General features: G+C 42.9%; 1 protein-coding gene across 1 annotated transcript in view; it reads right to left on the bottom strand.

The window, feature by feature from the left end:
- Nucleotides 1–18,406, bottom strand: part of Frmd4b (FERM domain containing 4B) — a 197,930-nt gene extending 179,524 nt beyond the window's left edge. The window contains exon 1 of the mRNA XM_027428944.2: nt 18,245–18,406. Coding sequence (XP_027284745.1) covers nt 18,245–18,406 — 162 coding nt within the window. The remainder of the gene's footprint in view (nt 1–18,244) is intronic.
- Between the last annotated feature and the right edge of the window lie 414 nt (nt 18,407–18,820).

Raw genomic sequence — 18,820 nt, 5'->3', positions numbered from 1 at the left:
CTACCAGAAGAGCAGTTAAGAAGAGTGATGAAGCCCTTTAGGAATGGATTTCCTGCAGCAATTCTAACTGACCTGTGAGTCAGTCCAGTTTTGGTCAACACCCACACACAGATGCAGTGTAGGCCACTCTGTCCCAACCCCACCTCAGGTTGTTACCTATGGAATCATTTGAAAGAGGGAGCCAGGCAGCATCAGCCTCTCCTCAAGTGATCAGTTCTGCTGTCTCACTAAGAGACATGGGACAGTTCCATGGTTGCTGGTAGCTAAGAAAACTCATCAAGGCAAACTCAGGCTAAATAACATTTAATTTAATAACTATAAATTTAAAAGGGTAGATAAACAAAGGCTTGGGGCATTAAGATGTAAAAGGGAAAAGACACAGTGCTGTTTTCCCTTCCTGCCCATGTCTTCTCTCTTGATTACACTAACAAATAAGTGTATTTGTTTTCAAATTTCCATCAGGTTTATCTAAGTGAAGTTTAGCACATTTATAGCTGCGATAGACCCCAATTGCTAAAATGTACTAAACAATAAATGGGGAATCCAGAGTATGAAGCCATACAATACAGTTACTCAAAGAAATAACTAGGCTCTTTGTGAAGTTTGAGACTTCAGGGTAAGATGTATAGGATGGTCTCACTGCTTTATGAGTGAGACCATCACTCATAAGACCACATCATTATTCATGTTGTAATAATGTAATATGTGGGCCATCGTATGTTTAGAAAACATCTTTAAGAAACACTGAAGAAGTTTTAACCTGTAAGTCATGCCTACCTATAACAATTAAATTGGTGGTTATACATTACTTTAATGATAATTCTATAGTTCTCAAAAGAGCACAAATGTTCCCTTCTGCTCTATAGCAATGGAATCCATAATAACAAGTTGTCATTATTAAGTGGACATAATATATAAATACTGGAGGCATCATTGCATGCTGGCTCTGTTCGAGGGGAGCCAGGTGAAGTCAGAGAGCTGTTCCAGAAACAGTCTACACACGAGTCTAGAGAAAATAGAGTTCTTTTGTCTTCTTTTCTGTTTTGTTGAGACAGAGTCTCTGATAATGCTCAGACTAGCCTTGAACTCCCAAGTCTTTGTTTCTGTACCTTCTGAGTTTGGGAACTAGAGGTGTGGGTGCCAACACATCTGGCTTAGATCAAGTGTTCTGAAAAGAAAGTTATGCAAAAAGTGTATACACTCTTGCAATACAATTTTAAATACAGAACTATGAAAGTAAAAAAAAAAGAAAGGAAATTCCTCCCTTCATTCACATATACTACTTGGGGTATAAAATATTACTGATTTGGCATGTGCATTTCTAACCCTATCCACTCACATACATGGATGCACCTGGCTTGCATTTATATCTATATAAACATACATGTTTAAACACATCCATATGGATGTGTGAAAACATGCACACAGACACACACACATATACACACATGCCATATTTTGTTTTATACTTCATTTTTACCTGAAAATATAGCATAGATAATTTCTAGGCCTGAAGAGCTCATGTTACAGAGTGTCTTAGTTTCATTCCTGTTGTAATAAAATACCCCGAATCATACAACTTAGAGAAGAAAGGATTTATTATAGCTTACAATTACAGGCTAGAGCCCATTACAGCACGGAAAACAAGGTGGCAGGGACTTGAAACAGCTAATATTACATTCAGAGTGAAAAGCAGAGAACAATGAATTCATACATACTTACTTGTACTCATCTCACCTTCTCTACTCTTCCACAAGTCAGGATTCCTTGCCTAGGGAATGGCGCCACCCAGAGTGGACAGGTCTTCCCACATCAGTTAATGTACTCAATATAGACCCCATAGGCATGCCCACTAACCAAACTGATCTAGATAACCCATTATCCACACAAGTACTTCTACATTGTGTCAATTCAACATTTAAAGTAACTGTCACAGAAGAGGACTGCCACTTAACTTATTGGTTTGCTAATATTGAAGCAATAAAATACCCCTCCCCAAAGGTCTGTCAAAGGGGACATATCTTACATTTTGATTGTATACAACTAAATTGTCCTACAAAAAAGATTGTAAGAATATACCAGAGTAAGTATGTCTTTTTCTGCTTCAAAATATCTTCATTATTTTTATTTTAGTAGGGTAGAACTTCAGGTTCTTATTAGGACATTGCTCCATTGCTCTGAGCAGTCATAAGTATCCTTCCATTTAAATTTGGGAATGGTCTTTGTCTGGGGATGCTGGGGGCTCAAACCCAGGGGCTTGTGTATGCTAGGCAAGTAACTGTACTATTGATACACACCCTAGACCTTGTTTTGTTTGAGGTAGTATCTCATTATGTATTGCATACTGGCCTGGATTCACCACATAGTCGAGGCTGACTTCAAACCCATGATCCTCCCATCTAAGTTTATCAACTGATGGGGTTACAGGCTTGTATCCCCACACCTTACCTGACAATACTATCTTCAGATATCACATAGCTGCTTGTTGGAAGAGCACGCTAGTCTCCAAGGGGTTAGCCATGTACTCTGGATAACACAGGAAGTAAGGAATGAGGCACAGGACTGAAAGTGTACTATCTATTAGTCTTGGTTCCCATAAGATTTGTGAATACTGCTTAAAGGAAACACATAAAACTCATCTCACTGAAAGGTCCATCATTAAAACAGACTGATGTCATTCGATTCCTGCAAGTAGCGAAGCTGCTATGGTCCAGGAACGCACTGTGGGGCCCCGCACTGTTTCCTCTCTTTTTCCCTACAGGAACCCAGGTCTGTGACTGCCAACCTTGACCTCAAACAGGGGTGGACCAAAGGGCAATAGTCATACTGGGTATTTAGTAGCTGGCTCTTTTCCTTTGTACTTAATATTCATTCACCACTATGGACTATAGTCAAGTGGATCAGCCAAGCTAGCAGGAGGTTCAGCACCTATAAGCTCTCTGCTCTTCTTGAACCAGTGGGCATGGACATCACTCACCAAATTTTCCTTTGCTGAACTTCTGTAAACTTTGTAGGCATTTCCTAAAGAATAAACACCAACGGAGTCTAAACACATTGGTGGTAGACTATTTCAGTCATGCTGTAAGCTTGGAAGTGATGTTGATCAAGGAAAAGAAAGCAAGAGCTATGCTTAGTGAAGGCACAAGCTCATGGTTTTACTCCCTGGGAAAACTCAAGATAGTTACATATGTACATGCATGTGGTGGTTGATCTTGATCGTCAACTTGACTGAACAGAGAAGAGTCTAGGAGATTGGTGAAGCATACCCTGGAGCTCGAGCATGTGTGTGTGTGTGTGTGTGTGTGTGTGTGTGTGTGTGTGTGTGTGTGTGTGTGTTTGTGTTTGTGTGAGCATTTCCAGAGAGGATTAACTCAAGGGAGAAGAGCAATACTGAATGTAGGTGGCACCATCCCGGAGGCTGTGGGTCCAAGGTAAAATCAAAAGGGAAAAGGGAGAAACCCAGCTATTGCAGGCATGTCCTCTGATTCCTGGTTGCCTTGAAGCAAGCTGTTCTGTCCACCAGACCTCCTACCATAATGGACTTGGAACAGTCAGCCAAAACAAACCATTCCTTCCTTAAGTTGTTTATGTATGGTTGGGTTTCAGTGACTACCAAGCCAACACAGCACACGTTTCTATACTCATTTCACATATGCAGACGTTAGACTTGCACGATTTATTTATTTATATTTAAATATATCCCATTGGCTGAGAATAAAACTAAAAAATAAAATAAAGTGTAGAGGAAAGGAAGACAACACACTAGCATGATTTATTCGATATATACAATATTCAGTTTATAGTATGGCAATGCTTTATTTACAACCTACTGTAGCATCTGATCATGAAAAACTTATGCTGTCAGCAGAGTAGGAGACAAAGGACATTGTCCAGACTCCAGAAACTGCCTCCCAAAAGTTGGCTTCTGAAGTTTATTAAAGGAAAATGCATTCACTAATAAAATACATTTCCAAAAAGAATTTAACAGCCAATTCTTCTGAGCTTGGCCTGCCCTATATTTGGCATCAATGCCTTGCAAGTTTAATATACACCAACCCTGCGGAAGAGAGCGCCTATGAATATCACAGAAGCTCATGAGTAAGAGTCTGTAGCATGGCACTGGTGTTAGCTTATTTATTAAAAATAAAGTATTCTTCTCTTTAGTAAATATTTGCAAAATACCTTGCATTTCACTTGTTCCTGAGATTATGATTCTGTCATTATTTGAGGTTGATGATTAAACAGGGTCAGAGTCTCTTTACACGGCCTGTGCTTGCAGAATTGGAAAACACCTGCACACAGCCAAGAATGAAGCAAAGCAAGTTTTTAATTAAACACTAATAAAGACCAGGAGAGAGAGAGAGAGAGAGAGAGAGAGAGAGAGAGAGAGAGAGAGAGAGACACAGAGAGAGAGACAGAGAGACAGAGAGACAGAGAGACAGAGAGGAAGAGACAGAGAAACTCACTTTTGCTTTTTAATCCTAAGAACTCAAGAGACAGAAGGACAGAGAGACTCACTTTTGTTTTTTACTTCTAAAAACCCAAGATAGATAGATAGATAGATAGATAGATAGATAGATAGATAGATACAGACAGTGAGACAGAGAGAGACAGAGGCAGAGAAAGAGACAGACTCACTTTTGCTTTTTACTCCTAAGAACCCAAGCAAATAAAACAAAATTAGAATAGCAGGCCCCACCACCCTTAACTTCAGTGGGTGAGAGTGAGAGAGTGGCCAATAGGGAAGTAATACCTGGCAAATGGTAAAAGACACCAAGAAAAGAAAGTTAATGGTTTGAGACAACCATCAGCATCTGTCAGGAAAAACAGGACACCTTCCAGAGCCCAGCCACAGGCCTGGCAGGAAATTGCAATCACTTGCATTCAGAGCTGATGAGTGCTACAGGGCTTCTAGCCTCCCACCTGGGGTGGGCACAGAGGGTTCTGACCATGGGTGAGTTTCAAAGCGGTCATTGGTGTGCCTGCTTCCCTGTCTACTCTGCCCCAACACACATCCCTCATGAAATGATCATCAGAGGCGCCATACAGATGTGCTCTCTAGCACCTCGTACTGACTCATTACTTTCAATAAAGAAGAATTGTAAACACACATGCAAATGCCCGTCCACAAGGCATTCTTCTAGTATGAACCTTCCAAAGCTTTCCAGAATACAAACAGCCCCCCTGGACAGAGCTGCAGGGATGCTGTATCCTATCAAGTGCTGGTACTGGTAATCACACCAGGTGGAGTTCACACCAGGTGTCAAGCACTGTTCCAGAGGACACCGCAGTGAAGTCCCTGTCTACCTCTTACTAACGCCTGGCCTGAATGGTATACATGAACAAATCAACAAAGAGATTCGTAAAGCCAGAGATACTAATAGTTATAGAGAAAATTATAGTGGGTAAGGGGATGACAGTGAGTTGCATTCTGGGTAGGTGACATGAAAAAGATAGCTTCAGGAGGTGAGGCAGAAGAGTACTGTACACAGCTGGGGAGACAGGTGGGGTATGAGGTTGTAAGAGGAGAATACTACAACGGGTGAGGGCTTGGAGGTTTTGTTGGGGGACAGCAAGACAGCATCAGTGAGTGGCAGAGGGGACAGAATTTGAGGGTAAGGCCCAGAGGTTGATGTGTTGGCTGGGCTGTGGGTGGAGTTGGGAAGAGCATCATGGAAACACTCATTGCACAAGTCTTCTCAGTGATAGTAAAGGTAATTCTTTCTTTGTGTCCTGAAGTGGCTGAGACCTTGGCTGGACAGGGCAGTGACTTGTTTTAACCTACTTTGAAATGGTCTCTATGGTGGTAAGTTTGAAAACAGGCTTCAGGGAAAGATGGTGCCAGGAGAGGCCCATTAGGAAGGTGCTGCAAGGGTCCAGCTAAGCTAGGAAGGGAGTCTGGCCCAGAGCTGTGGTGATGAGAAGACTGATGTTCAGTGAGAAGGTGGAGACCATTTGACACACGGTGTGACTGCCATCTGCAGGGCAGTGGTTTTGGGGGAAGAGATCAGGGGTTGAAATGTGGGTAGCAAGTTTAAGATGCAGATTATTCAAGGAGTGCAAACAGCTCAAATTACAAGTCTGAATTTTATCAGAAGGGGTCAGCCAACTAGAAAGGAAGCTCCAAGAGGGTAGGCACTTTTCTTTTGTTTACTACTGTATTTCCACAATTTAGACTTGATTTGGGGTGTTATGGACCCTTCATAAATATTTGCTGAATTAATTAATGTAATCCCTGTGTGTGTGTGTGTGTGTGTGTGTGTGTGTGTGTTCATGTGTGTGCAGCTACATGTATACCTGAGTGCATATGTGGAAACCAGAAAAGGACACTGGCTGTTATTCCTCAGATACTGTCCATCTTGTTTTGTTGAGACAGGGTCTCTCATTGGTCCCGGGCTTGCCAAGTAGGCTAGGCTGGCTGGCCAGTAAGCACTGGGGATCTGCTTGTGTCTGCCTCCCCAGTGCTGGGATTATAGTGCATACACCATGCCTGTATTGCTGCTGCTGTTTTGTTTTAATGTAGGTTCTGGAGCCCCAACTTGGGTCCTTGTGTTTGCAAGGTGAACACTTTATTGACTAAGCCATTTCAACAAACCCTTTCAATGGCTTCTCACCACACTGGTGAAAATTCCAAAACAGCAGGGGAGTCAGTCATCCCTTTCTACCTTATGTGGGTTCCAAGGACCAAACTCAGGCCGCTAGGTCACACAGTAAGAGCTTTAGTACTGGGCTATCTTCATAGCCCTCCCTCTTAAATAATGGTCCTGTTCTCATTTAGATAATGAATATTTTATTGTATTTTAATGAGACAAACTAATTTCTGTAAAAATATTTGCTGGCCCCTATCCAAGGGCAGTGTGATACTTAGGATATCTGGGTCTCCTGAGCAGTCAAAAATCTAAGGTTAATAATGCGGACAGTTTACCCAGAAAGTTGACAAGCAACAGGGCCAGAATGGTCACAGACAGGAATCTAGGGTTCAGAGTCCTCTAGGGTGGGTTCAAGATTAGGAAAAATATAGTTAGAGCTCTATTTGGAGATGAAATAAGATGGGTTGTAAGCATTTAGCCTTCCCTGAATGAAACAGGGCAACATCAGCATCAGGACTTGAGCAACCTAACTGAAAACAGTCATGAAATGATGTGGTCCCCATTTCCTCACACAGTGGTCAATTAGCCCCTTTCCAATGCTCATAAGGACTGTAATTCTTCATTTAGGGAGAAAGAGGGACAAGGCTCTTGTATATTTTGGAAGCTATAAAGTTTATAGTATACATTGAGATCCGTGAATATATGAAGATGATTATTCAACATACATCAACCTATTATCCATCTACCTATTACCCATCTATCCATCTATTATTGCCTATCAATTGTCCAGCCAGTCAGCCCCTACCAATTTACAACTACTCATCCATCCTTCTAGCTATCCTCATCCATCCGCATAAAAGTAACAATGTTTTTCATTAGCAGTACATTAAATTCTTACAATAATCTCAGAGAAATAGATCTTCCAGGGAAAAAAGACTATCACTGTCCACATTTACAGCAGAGAAAAACTGAGCTTCAGAGAACGCAATACCGCTAATGACAACTGAGTTAGGATTTGGGTTCCTGTGTGTGGTGTGTGTATGTGTGTGTGTGTGTGTGTGTGTGTGTGTGTGTGTGTGTGTGTGTGTGTCCCTACACATACTGTCTTTCCTTGAGTGCTATTTACCTTCTTCTTCTTTTTTTTTTTTTTTTGAGTGAAGGTTTCTCACTGGCATGGATGGCTGGCCAGTGAGTCCCTGGGATCCACTTGTCTCTACCTTCCCAGTGCTGGAATTACAAGCACGTGACACCGCACTCATACTTTTATAAAAATGTGAGTTCTGGGATTGAACCCAGTTCCTTGAGCTTTCAAAGACACACTTTATTGATTGAGCAATCACCCGGAGCCCAAAATTTGTACTCTAGAAGTTAGAATCTCTAGATACCATTTTCCAGCTTTTCTTCCAGCTCATTCTGAGTGGATGAATAAGAGCCTCATGGATCTGATTAGACCAATCAGATAATAATAGATTCTTTACCTTTCAGCAGCTGAACCATCCTTGCATCCCTGGGATGAAGCCTACTTGATCATGGTGGATGATTTTTCTGATGTGTTCTTTGATTCAATTTGCCAGTATTTTGTTGAGTATTTTTGCATCGATGTTCATGAGGGATATTGGTCTGTAGTTCTCTTTTTTAGTTGTGTCTTTGTGTGACTTGGGTATCAAGGTAATTGTAGAATTCTCTACTGAAGCCATCTGGCCCTGGGATTTTTTTTTGGGGGGGGTTAGGAGACTTTTGATGACTGCTTCTATTTCGTTAGGGGATATAGGTCTATTTAAATTGCTTATCTGTTCTTGATTTAATTTTGGTAGGTGATATCTATCCAGAAAATTGTCCATTTCCTTTAGATTTTCGAATTTTGTGGAGTACAGGTTTTCTAAGTTTGACCTGATGATTCTCTGGATTTCCTCAGTGTCTGTTGTTATATCCCCTTTTCATTTCTGATTTTGTTAATTAGCATGCCCCCTCTCTGCCTTTTGGTTTTTTTTGGATAGAGGTTTGTCTATCTTGTTGATCTTCTCCAAGAACCAACTCTTTGTTTCATTGATTCTTTGTAATGTTTTCCTAGTTTCTACTTTATTGATTTCAGCCCTCAGTTTGATTATTTCCTGGCGTCTACTCCTCCAGGGTGAGTTTCTTTTTGCTCTAGAGCGTTCAGTTGTGCTGTACTAAGCACTGCTTTCAAAGTAAGATATGACTTGGTGCTGAGTCATCTAGAGCACTGTCACCTACTGGCTAGTACAGTCATAAAACCAGTGACATGGACTCTTGATGTCTTCATGATGAGCCAAAGACACATCATGCAGGAGTATCCAGTGATATTTGTGTTCTACACATACCATGGATGTGATATTCCTTAGCAAGAGATGGGCATATTCATCACTGGGGTGCTAGGGTAATGGAACTTAGAGATACATTCCAAAAGCGGGATGAGAGAAAAATACAGGAGAAGAATGATGCACACACACATGTAAGTTTGACAAAGATATGGCATGGCATAAGTAGTATATCAGTTATAGATAAAAGCCGATGGGGCAAAGTTATTATTCTTTAAATTTGCCTGTCAGTGTCTGGGTAAGAAGACTTTCTGTGGAGACAAGTTGTGACCTTTAACTCATTGTGTTCCTCCTTCCTTAGCTTCCTAAGTGCTGGGATTATAGGCAAACTTTCTCTTCACTGGGAATCGAACCCGGAACCCTGAAACTGCTGAGCAGGCACTCTGCTGTTGTTGAACCCCCCCTAGGTGGGACTATTTCTAGGAAAAGGAGGGGTACGAAGGAGGCTTCTTCTGACTCTGTGTAATTTCATTACACCACCAAAAAATGTTTGAGGCAGACTTGGAAAAATATCAATACTCTGCCTTAAAACTCCTGAGACTTAGCCTGGTGTTGGTGGCACACACCTTTAATCCCAGCACTCGGGAGGCAGAGGCAGGCAGATCTCTGTGAGTTCGAGGCCAGCCTGGTCTCTAGAGTGAGTGCCAGGATAGGCTCCAAAGCTACACAGAGAAACCCTGTCTCGAAAAACAAAACAAAAAAGAAAAGAAAAGAAAAAAAACTCCTGAGACTTGCATATGCTTTTTGTATTTTTATACATTTTTCCCCTTTTTTTGTGACAGGAAGTTGTTATGTAGCCCAAGCTGCTTAGAAAAACAAAAACAAAAACAAAAACAACCCTCATGATTCTTCTGCCTCAGCCTCCCAAGTGCTCCCATTCCAGGAGGGTACAACTACCGGGTTCCTTAAAACTTTTTGTTTCTTTTTCCTGAATGCCAAGTATTGTTTGTGTGAAGAACAAAAAGTAGGTCTAGCACACAGAGTTTAATGCCGAGTAGTATAGTCAAACTCAGATGGCAAGATTCAAAAAAGCACCCATCAAATGGAAACAGCTATTCAGCAAAAGCTCTACCCAAACACAACACTCAACTGACTAAATGCATTGGGACATCACGAGAGGATGAGACGGGAGAACTTGCTGTATTTACCTGTTTCTTTCACAACAGGGTTTATTTCAAGATAACCACATGCACATTTGCATGCATGATGCCCATGGAATGGCACATGAACCTTCAGTAATTTGTTCTTCAACAAATGCTTAATTTTTGCCTTCTTTCCATTTTGCAAGTCATACAGTCTTACTTATAAAATTTAGAAGCACAGATCTTATTCCTTATTTGAGACATGCAAGCTCTTCCATAACAACCAGTCGGGACACCAAAATATAACGTTCAGAATAAACCTAAGCAGGGGGTGAACAAGGACGTTTTTATACTTCGAGACGGAAAGAGAAAAACAAACACTGGTTTGAAATGTCAGGAGAGTCCGTTCTTAACCTTGTGTTTGCCAAGCTGTGTGACGAAAAGTTCACAAACATATTTGAAAGACTGTGAGACTAAATCCGTTGACCTTAAATGCTATGACTCTGAAAAATATATTTATGTTATGTAATGGGCTAAAAAAGAAAAAAGTAAAGGTCACTTTGCTTTTCAGGGTGAGGATGAATGAGGCTCTTAGCTTCCTGTTGCTAGTTGGTAGTTAGGTGTAGTAGTTAGTAGAAACTAGTACTTGATCCCATGGCTACCCAATCTCTTCAGCAGAGGGTAGGTGGCTGTCAAGTGGCCACTCTGAAGGTTGTGCAATTTTTAATAGCTGAATTCTGCATCTTCCTGTTCGTGTGGTCTTCACCCTGCACTTCCTTCCTGCTGGCCCTAATTTAGTTCCGGCCTGGGTCCAGCACCTGTTGGGAGGCATTTGTAGAAGATGCTATGATGTATTGCCAGACTGATCCTCCTAAGCTGTTGGGAGCACTATGAACTGACAGCTCTCGACTGTGTCTGGAAATTGCCCTCCCTTTAAAGAGAGTTGCCTCTTCCAAGGGTAGCCCAGCTTTCAAGGGCCACCTTCAGTGAGGGAAAGAGAGGAAAGCCAGGGCTCTTGTTCCACTGAGGGATAACTCTTGGCTTCAGAGCTACCCGTGAAGTCAGATGTGGCTTCACTGATCGTGAATTGTAACTGAACTTCTCTCTTTGCTTAACTCTGCCCTCTTCCTGATGTCCTGCACAGGAACAGTCCTCACAGGCCTGCTAATAACCTTCCTGTTTATTTACCCCAGTCTGATCACAAAGCAACAAAATCTGCACCAGCATGTATGGTGTTCTTGGCTCTAGTTTATGGTGAGATGGGTGTATTATGGACCTGTTCTCACCCATGACCTGTGAGAAGTAATATAAGCCCCTTGGAGGCTGTGCACCTGTTTTCCAGACCCTAAGAAGCACTACACTTTCCTGGAAACTGGCATTACTGTGAACATTCCATGAGCCTGAAAGACAGTAATGAACTGTGCTTGTCACCATGTGACAGGCTAGATAGCATGGGGAAATCCAAATCTTAACTTCTGTATGACCCTGGGTAGTTTGTTATCACTGCCACATGTGTGCAGTGCCCACAGAGGTCAGAAGAGGACGTTGGGTCCTCTGCAACTAAGGTTATTGGCAATTAGGAGCCATCATGTGGATACTGGGACTTGAACTCACTCTATCCTGAGTAATGCACCAACATTGCCATCATCACCTTCTTGATCCCCTTTCCTTCTGGCCTCCATTATTCTACCCCCTTGAAATCTACTGGCCTCACTACTGCCAGCAATAGTTCTAAGCCGATAGCTCCCTCTCCTAAAATTCTGAAGGAAAATGTCAAAAGTGCAAGATCACTTGATGGCAGGTGTTACACTCAGTCCGAATTGCTCTGTCACTCTTTCGGCTCATCAGGCTCTGAAGAAATCCCTTTCACCTGGAATGCCCTTCTGTAGAAGTCTACTTGTCCTTCAAAGACCAGCATAGGAATCATCCCTCCAGGAAGTCTCCTGTTGTCTGCCTTTTAGATTACTCTTGTCTGGTGTAAAAGTAAGCTGAGCACTTATCTTGAACATTTTTTTTTAAATGAAAACCTTAAATTTTTGCACTGTGTATGCATTTGGGGATGGGGTACCTGTGTGTGTGTGGCCAGAGCAGGACATTAGGTGTCTTCTATTGCTTTTTCTTATTTCCTTCAGACAGGGTCTCTCACTGAACCAAAGCTTACCATTTGGCTAGGCTGACTGACCAGTGAGTTGTGACTTCTGATGCTGGTGTTACAAATAAGTGCTGCTATGCTTAGCTTTTTATGTGAGTACTGTGAATTCGAACCCAGGTCCTTATGCTTGCACAGCAAGCACTCTCTGAAGTAAGGCATTTCTCCAGCACCTTAGGTTTTTGATGAAAGAAATCTTTCAAATTCTGTGGGTTTTTTTCTTGTGTTAGAATTGTGGACTTTTCTTCCCTTAACATTCTTTACCCTGCACTGCTTTTCAAAAATTTGTTTCTATTCCAGAGATTGGCAGATGTTTTCTGAAAAGAGGAAGGCGGTAAATTTTTTTTTCAGAATTTTACCAGTCATTTAACTTTAAGCAGTTGGCCACAGATGGACATTCCAACCCCGTAGTAGCAATGCAGCCACAGATGGATAACTGCAGGTTTATGTGACAATAAAACTTTATTCATAAAAACAGAAGGCAGACCAGTTTCCAGAGTGTAAAATGAGGGGTCAGAGCAAGTAAAGTGCATGTGCTTTAAAATAACAGAGACCACCAAATGCTTGGTGCAGAATTGTCTTGGGATCACTATGACTTTTTTCCAATCAAGCTAGGGAGACACAAAACTCAAGTGTTGGCACTCTGTGGATCATCATAGAGAATGAGCTCAGAAACCTGACTACAAGATGCCTATGGCCTCCTAGATTTACGTATGGGCTTAAAAGAATATGGGACCACCAGAAGACAACACTTCAAATACCCTACATCTAACCCACACATTAAGGAATTGTTGCCTTCTTTCTTAGTGAACATTAACTCATTGAAGATGGGATCTTAATTTCCATACAGCTTGTCTCAGGTATAAAACCAATAGCAATACTGTCAGTGACCTTTTATCACAGACACTCTGAGCTCAGTGCTAAGGGTTTTATATAACCAAGAGCTGGCCTTTATTAAGCATTTTCTTATGCCTGCGAAGTGTCAAGTGTTTTATGAATGTATCTCATGAGTATCCCATGAGCACAGTTACAGCACTTCCTCGTTACCCAGGAGGAAATGAGGGTCAGAGGGGGGAAGTACTTTGTACAAGGTCAGGCTTGGTCAAGTGGAGCCTGCAGACTCTTCAAGTCCTGAACGCTGTGCCTTCTGGTCTGTGCCAGCTGCCTGTCCCAGAGGAGCTGACCCAGCCTCTCCTAGTCACTTAAATACCCCAGATTCGGTTCAAGTTGGAGGCAATGACTCCATGCAAGGTTTGTAGGAAATTTAACCTTGGGGACTGGTGAGGAGAAAGGCTAACCCCAAGTACCAAACTGAGGGCTTTATTAGAGCATGCCACACTTCACAAAAAAGCAAAAAGAGTTGATCTTTTGTCAACAATGTTCCCTCAACACTTTCTAACTCACACGAGCAGATAATTAATTACTATGATGCATGCCTTCCAGGAGAGGTATGAGCAGGATGGGCAAGCAGCTGACGAATGAGCTTTGAGAACTTTGCCTAAATTAAAGGTGAGTTCTCAAGTCTGGTACCTGGAACAAACTCCAGTCTTTCCTTACACAGTGGGTCTTTGTCAAACAGTGTCAGGGGACCTCTCTTCCTGCTGTTTACTTAGATCCATTACTACAAAAATGCCTTATAGTAAATACCTTCATTATTCATAGTTTGTTGGCAAATTAAATCACTTGCTGTTCCAGCATCTCAAAGTGGAGGAAGTGTTCAATTCCAAGGAAACTATGCTTTCACAGCTTTGCCAGCCAGGCAATAGCTCCACTGCCAACTGCTTTATGAATAGGCGAAGGATCGTCTTTCAGGTGTAGTATATGAATAAACAAAACGCCCTAGGGGCCTGCCAGATATTTCAGGTAATGGATAGCTCCTGCCCCACCCTGAACTCTCTCTAGAGTAATCCAACATTGGGTTTCTTCACAAACAAGACCATTGAGACTAGAAGCAAGAAAACTGACACCTTAAAAAATCAACAAGATGTTAAAAAAAAAAAAAAACAGGGACTCAGTAACACATGTGACTCTAGTGTGCACAGCAGCATACTGGGCAGAAAGGTAGCATGTTATTCTGCACAGCTTATAATTGAGAATTTTAGGGTACCAATACAAGTATTCTTGTCATGAAGCCTAACAATTCAAACAACTGTAGCAAAAACACTCTAAAAGGTGTTTGTGTCTTCATCTTTGGACTTAACCTTGAAGAATACCCTTTTTATTGAGAAAATGTTTGATTTGAGAGTCCCATTATGTGGAGACATAGCTGGTTGCATTTAAAGTGTGTGTGTGTGTGTGTGTGTGTGTGTGTGTGTGTGTGTGTGTGTGCCCATGTGGCAGAGAAGGGCCACAGGAGGACTTTAGGTGTCCTGCCCTATCACTCTCTGCCACATTTCCCTGAAACAGGGTCTCTCATTGAACCTGGAAGTAGAATTGTAGCCAGAAAGTCCCAGCAATCCTCCTGTCTCAATTACCCAAAGGCACACATGGCCTCACCCAGTTTCTTCTGTACATTCTGAGTATTTGAAATCAGCTCCTCATACTTGTATAGCAACTTCTCTCATCCGTTGAGCCATCACCCTAGCCCAGGCTTGCATTTTAATCAAATGTTGTACCCTTCCTTTGGCAGAGCTTTGTGGAGGGCTTTATATAATCAATGGATTAAACCATGGGTGGATTCATAACTGAATGGAATCTGTGAAAGGTGGAGGCCTTGATCAGAGGAAATGGGTGATCAGTAGCATCCTTTGAAGGGCACACCTTTTCCATGGTGCTATACTCTATAGCTATATCCTGGCTACCATGATGCAGGCATCCTTTCCTTGCCATGATCTTTCACTATGATGCCTTTGCCTTGCTATAGGCCTAAAGGAATGGAACCAGACAACCATCCTGGACTGAAATCTTGAGCCTGAAATCCCCCTTCTAAGCTGTTTTCTCAGGTATTTGTTAGAGCATCAGACATGGACCAACCCAAGCAAATATGTGGTCAGTGGGCCCTACCCCATTCCCAGTTTCAGAAACTGCCTTATACTCTACTCAGTCAATCTGGTATTTCTTAATCCTTTTGTTCATTATTATCACCTTAAAGAGTCTTTTATTTTAATACATGTTTTTGTTTGGCCATCAACTCATGCCTCATTAAAAAATAAACCATTTCTTTATTTGTGCTTGCATGTGGGTAGATGGGTGCCATGTAAATGAGTGGGGGTCAGAGGACAACTTGTGGGTGTCTGCTCTCATTCTACCATGTGGGTTCTGGGGATTGGAATCAGGTCATCAGACTGGGGGGGCAAGCTCATTTACCTGCCGAACCAGGTCCCTGACCCTCCTCTTTTCACTTTTAATGTCATTCATTGCATATTTGCTTATGTATAATTATGTCTCACATGTGCTAGGCAAGTGCTCTGCCGTTGAAGTAGCTACACACCAGCCTGAGGAAGAAGTCTTATTTTTTTTCCATCTCTCCCAGAAATCATTTTTGCTCCTTTTGGGTCACATCATGCCACTGAGAATGCATGGAGAGTAATCCTGTTCCCTGTGCCAATTAGCGCATGGCATTGGGAGGGCAGACCCTACATTAGTAGCCCAGAGGATACACAGGGATTTCTTTTGATAGTTAGGTGGATATAAGAAATTCACTTTCTTCCTGGCTATGTTGATTTGTAAGCCTGGCGAATGGCTACAGTTAGCAGAGACCAGGAGGAAAGGAGTCTGTTGAGGATCGGCCAATAACTGGACATAACCAGGCTGGGGAATAAGCACAGGGCCCTCATCAAACCACACCTCACGTTTATTCTACAATAAGTAGAGTTGTAAGCGATGTCGCTGTCACTTCTTTTTACTTTGTTTCCAGTTCTGAGTTAGGCCTCTTACTGCAATAGAAACAAATCCTAGATGATAGATAATATATTTACTGGATGCTTTCCAAGCTCTAGGCAATGTGCTAAATATTCTACACGTCAATTAACTCTTATTAACCTCTTTAATTAGTATTGTTCTATTCCTCACTTTACAGAGGATGAGAGGGAAGCATAGGAAGGTTAATTTCCCCATGGTCCCACGCAGAAAGAACTTCAATTCATCCCTTGCCCATTTCTTTACCACTTCCAGTCTATATAATCTACATCACTATTTTATTGCTTAGCATTTGAGAAGCATTTTTATTTTATTTTTTTTTGTCTTTGGAAAAATGATCTTTCTAAGGTAGCAATGGAGCTCACAGGTAGAAAGCATCTACTTAGATTGGCCAAGGCCCTGGGTTCCACACCCAGAACTAAACAAACAAATATCTTTAAAAAACAACCAAGCAACTAGGTCTTCTGCTCAATCTGGGATACTGGATAGCAAGCCCCAGGACAATGAGAGACCCTGTCTCAAAACTAAGGTGCATGATATTGCTGAGGAGTGACACTTCTGTTCACACATACGTGCACATGTACTATACATGTCTGCATACATGTGCATACCCACAAACTTGTGAACTCATACACACAAATCATTTTAAAAATTAAAAAAGAGCAACAATCTTCTAGAGAAGCAAAGACTCTTGGGGTTTTTGGAACCTCCATTTCTAAATTGTTCAGTAACAGCATTAGCAGTAAGCCACAAATCCTCTGAATCCATGGCCAGTGGGGCACAGAGCCTGTCTGGTTGGCAACGATATTTGTGCTTTCCTTCTGAAAGTTCCTCAAATATTAGAATGAAAGGGCTGCACTACACAGGAGGTACATACCTACTCTATAAACAAAACTGGGCAAGCACTTCCCAAGAAAGAAAAGGCCTGAAAGACAGACACATGCCTGGCTCCCAAAAGCCAGGGGTGTAGTCTTTGTGGCCAGATGGGCTCTAATGTGTTCCCTAATGCTCTCAAGCCCCAGAAGCCTTCCAGGGCTCTCAGTGTGCCCTGCTGGTTCCACTCCAATATGCAAAATATCACAGACATGTTAGGCAAACCAGGAGCCATGAAACCATAGGTTAAAATGTTCTTTATATTTTAACGAGCATGGAAAGTGAACATTCATTCCTCAGAACTCTCAGTCTGTCCTGAGCTGGCCTCTATTCTATCTGGCTGATGGAAGACTATGAATTTTCAAAAATCAAAGCTGGGTCACATGAGAGAGACACTATGACAGATACATTTCAGCCCTATTAGAAATAGGGTCAGGTTACATGTGAGGGGTTCCAAAAATTGTAATAAACTACTCCACACACAGGAAACAAGCCTAGCCAAAAATCTTCACAATTTAATAATATAGTTGTTTTTTTAAAAAATTTTATCTTAAAGGAATTAATAACCAAACCAGAGAACTTTTAAATCCACATACAAAAATCCAGGCAAGTTGACGTCCCAGAGAGGAGGAATGGTCTCCTCAGTGGGCAAAGTTGCTACAGATTTTGCCTTCAAGATGGGGCCAGCAAAGCAATAAAGAGGCTGTGTTGTGTGACAGATTAAATCCAAGAGTAAGCTTTCCAGCGCTTGGCCAAACCACCCTTCCCTTCCCTAGCCTGTCAGCCTCCCACAAGGTGCTCAGAATTTGCTGTCTTTCCTCCCCAGTCGACACAGCACAGAATCAGCTTTTCCTGGCTGTTCTCTGCAATCTGGGGCTGCCTGGTGGAAAAGTGCAATAAAATCAGAAGGAAGAAGGCAAATTCACTAAGACACGCTCTGACAGCAAGCAATGATGGGAAATCATAGCTTCTGAAATGGCCACCCCCAATGAAATGAAATAGAAATAATCCTCTCAGCCTTCAAGTCTCTTTCCACACAAGCTCTGCTGCAAAGCCACAATCCCCTTTACTATACTGTCAGCAGGTATCTCCATCACTTTGAAACACATGTCTGCTGGTGTGTGTGTGTGGGGGGAGTAACTCCCAAGTGCCCCCATGCCCAAGTGGGGGAAAATATGTCAGGCCACCTTTAGCCAGAGCTGCCGAGGATTTGGCCCCAGCACCAAGCTACCCGCTAGAAGTTGAAAACAAAGATATCTGAAGCGTGAGGTTATGAAATCATACAGGTGGACCCGCTCCCGGCTGAGCGCCCGGCATCCCGCAATGGCCCCAGGCACGGGCTCCCAGGCTCACCTGGTACACGTCCCGCAGCCCGCACCACGTCCGCAGCACCTGGTGGCAAGCCCGCAGCCTCTCGGTGTACCATCTCCGCAGCGTGGACACAGTCAAGTTCCACACGAAGCGGCTGCCGCTGAACAGCAGGTCCTCCACTCCGCACATGAACACCGAAGCCATTGCCGCGGCTTTCCCCTCCAAGCCTGGGGTCCCTGATACTGGGCTCGCCAAGCTGCTGCCCCTGACAACCCCCGGGGGTCAGATCTGCCACCAAACTCGCCTTTCACTGTGTGTCCCGGCCAGGTTGGGGCGGCATGCCCCGGGATTGGGCGTCCGCCAGCCAACGGCTGCGGCTGGCACGGAGGCTGTGTGTCACCCCGCCCGCCCGCAGCGCCAGCTTCCTAAGCTCCACCAGGCCAGCCCTGGGCGCTCCCTGGGCGCGGGAAGCCCTGGCCAGTGAGGACTCCCCGCGGCGCTGCTCCAGGGCACAGGGCTGCTAGTGGAGCCCAGCAACTCTTTGCAGGCCTAGTGGGGAGCTGCATTTCTGAGGGCTTGCTTGCACACACACACACACACACACACACACACACACAC

Source organism: Cricetulus griseus, chromosome 8, assembly GCF_003668045.3.
Source record: "Cricetulus griseus strain 17A/GY chromosome 8, alternate assembly CriGri-PICRH-1.0, whole genome shotgun sequence".
Taxonomy (NCBI): domain Eukaryota; kingdom Metazoa; phylum Chordata; class Mammalia; order Rodentia; family Cricetidae; genus Cricetulus; species Cricetulus griseus.
The sequence above is the reverse complement of the archived record's forward strand: the minus strand, read 5'-3'. Positions and strand labels throughout refer to the sequence as shown.